This window comes from Carlito syrichta, unplaced genomic scaffold (genome assembly GCF_000164805.1).
Source record: "Carlito syrichta isolate Samal-C Ts95f unplaced genomic scaffold, Tarsius_syrichta-2.0.1 Scaffold273928, whole genome shotgun sequence".
Lineage (NCBI taxonomy): Eukaryota > Metazoa > Chordata > Mammalia > Primates > Tarsiidae > Carlito > Carlito syrichta.
Genome location: NW_007218024.1, coordinates 4,342 through 7,311, shown reverse-complemented (window position 1 = coordinate 7,311; position 2,970 = coordinate 4,342). Strand labels below are relative to the sequence as shown.

Genomic DNA, 2,970 nt, shown 5'->3' with positions numbered 1-2,970 from the left:
AGACCTCATCTCTGCAATAAATCAAAAAAATTAGCCGAGTGTGGTAGTGCACGCCTGTAGTTCCAGCTCCTTGGAAGGCGGAGGCGGAAGGATCACTAGAGCCCAGCAGGTTGTGGCTGCAGTAGCCAGGAGCAGCCAGTCTGGGTGACAGAGTGAGACTCCAGCTCAAAAAAAAAAAAACAGAAAATAAAAACTTACCAAAATGATACTTTGGAAAAACGTATGCACGTCAAAATAAAAATATTTCTTATCTTGCACTATTGACAGTTGTAGCCTTATCTGCCTGTATATTTTAGAAACACATCCTCACACATGCGACTGCACAGACATGTACTTTTTGTAAGAGTCGGTTTTTTTTCTGTGGGTTTGTGGGCATTTTTTGTGTGCGTATCCCTAAATATCCTTGAAAAGCAAGAGTTTTTTTAAACATTGCAGGGCATGGGATGGTTTCTCATGGGGTTTCTCAGCCTTGGCCCTGTTGACAGTTGGGGCCGAGCAGTTCTCTGCAGTAGGGCAGTGTCCTGCTCATCAGAGCGTCACAAGCAGTGTCCCTTGCCACTTGCCACCATGGTGCCAGACCACACCCCACCGTGCTTCTCATGAATGAAGACATGACGTGCTGTAGTTTGTTTCCCTTTCCGATGTTGAGGTATCTACACTTTCTGGATAGAATAGGTACCTGTGTTTTGAGTTCCTTACCAGACATTTTAGTGCACATTTCAGGAGTAGAATTCCTGGAACAAAGGGTGTGGACATTTTTAAGGTGGTGGATCCACACGGAACCCCAAGTTTTTTCTTCTCTTTGAAGTCTACAGGTTCTTACTCTTGTCCCGTCCAGCCCCTTTGAAAACATCTAACATAATTCTGTCAAATAGGTCTTTTGTGGTCATAAAATTCAGGATGACCATTGACTTTATGGCAGCCTTTGCCGTTTTGCCTTGCAAAAAGTTCTTAAGCTGAGGACTGACAGAGACCTGCTTGAAATGAGTGGGATATGGGGAGAACTGGCAGGTGATGAATTCCATATGTGATGTCAGGTTGCAGTTGTTTGATTTCTAGACGGGCGGTGCAGTTTTTTGTTGTCCGTTGAAAATGCCTGTTTCTAACCTTTGCTTATATTTCTTTTGTGATGTTTTGGAGGGTTTTCGAAATCTCGGAAAGCCTTTAGATACTTTGTGGAAAAATCAAAATACTTTAATACTATGACAGGAATTCTAGATTTTCGTGTCCCTGTTGATTAATGGCTTGCGTAGAACACCAGTTGTGATAAAAATACACGTGAGAGAAGAATGGACATTTCTTTTCGTTTTTCTTATCGCTTGTTCTAACTAAGATTGAGACCTGTTAATCTGCATAAACTAATGATGAGGCTAGAACTTGAGTGTTCTCTGACTGAACGATTATTCTGTAATTAGGGCAAAAGATGGAGGAGGAAGGCACAGAAGATAATGGCCTGGAAGAAGATTCCAGAGACGGGCAGGTACGTAGCATTACACCGAAGACAGCAGCAGAGACTCCACGCTCTGGTCCCCTGATCATTTATGCTGCTTCTTCCTCTTTTCAGGAGGACATGGACGCAAGTCTGGAGAACTTGCAGAATATCGATATGATGGACATCAGTGTGTTAGATGAGGCAGAAGTCGAGGATGGCAGTGCTCCCGACTTCGGGGAGGACGGCACCGACAGCACCCCTGACTCCCTCTGTGACCGTAAAGAGTGCGTGGCTGTACAACTGAGACAGCATCCGGCCCAGCTCCCAGAGCATGCTGTAGGTAACTTGGAGACACGCCGATGTGCCAGCCACCCTGAGGCACCCTGTGTTCATGTGCTGGCCACGTGAGGGGGAAACACAGCTAAATCGCCGTGACATATAGCTCAGTGTCTCAACCCTAGTGGTAAATTATATCCATTTAAACTCCACATAGGTTAGGTATTAACTCACAGACAGGTAGCTTTTCTATAGTGCTGGAGAGCATTTTGATAATACTTGACTGAGAGGCACTTCCAAAGCATGCAGTAAGTCATAAAATCGAAGGCTGACATGGTTAATAAAAGTTTTTCTTGGCCGGGCTCGGTGGCTCAGCCTGTAATCCCGTGCTTTGGGAGGCCGAGGTGAGTGGATTGCCTGAGCCCACAGGTTCGCGACCCGCCTGGGCAACTTGGCGAGACCTCATCTCTACAACAAATCAAAAAATCAGCTGGGCGTGGTGGTGTGCGCCTGTAGTTCCAGCTACTCGGAAGGCTGAGGCAGAAGGATCACTGGAGCCCAGCAGGTCGAGGCCGCGGTAGCCGGGAGTGGCCACTGCACTCCAGTCTGGGCAACAGAGTGAGACTCCGACACACACACACAAAAAAAATGTATACCATTTGACCCAGTAATTTCATTTTTTTATTCTAAAAAAGATTTAGATATGGACAATATTCACAAATAGTAATGTTCTTAAAAATAAGGACATTTAACACAGCATTGGTTCTACCTGAGAAAAAATGGGAAACAGACTAAATGAACCCTCAAATAGTGGGATGAATGAATATATTTTATTTATTTATTTATTTATATATATATATTTTTGAGTCAGAATCTTACTCTGTCACCGGCTGGAGTGCAGTGGCACACTCATGACCACCACAGCCTTGACCTGCTGGGCTCAAGTGATCCTTCCGCCTCAGCCTTCCAAGTAGCTGGAACTACACCCAGCTAATGTTTTTTTTTCTTTCTATTTATTGTAGAGATGAGGTCTTGCCAAGTTGCCCCAGTTGGTCTCAAACCCCTGGGCTCAGGCAATTCTCTTGCCTCCCCCCCAAAAAAAAAAGGCATTACAGGTATGAGCCACCACACCTGGTCCAGATGGATGAATAAATTATGATAAATCCATTTGTTAGAATAGATCAATTAAAAATCATGTAGTCAAATACTTTTTTTTTTTTGAGTTGGAGTCTCACTCTGTCGCCCAGACTGGAGTGCAGTGG

General features: G+C 44.5%; 1 protein-coding gene across 1 annotated transcript in view; it reads left to right on the top strand.

The window, feature by feature from the left end:
• The first annotated feature begins 1,419 nt into the window (after window positions 1–1,419).
• Window positions 1,420–2,970, top strand: part of LOC103254242 (scaffold attachment factor B2-like) — a 5,881-nt gene continuing 4,330 nt past the window's right edge. Inside the window, exons 1-2 of the mRNA XM_008052377.1 lie at window positions 1,420–1,480; window positions 1,565–1,768. Of these exons, the coding sequence (XP_008050568.1) occupies window positions 1,424–1,480; window positions 1,565–1,768 (261 nt within the window). The 5' untranslated portion in view covers window positions 1,420–1,423. The remainder of the gene's footprint in view (window positions 1,481–1,564; window positions 1,769–2,970) is intronic.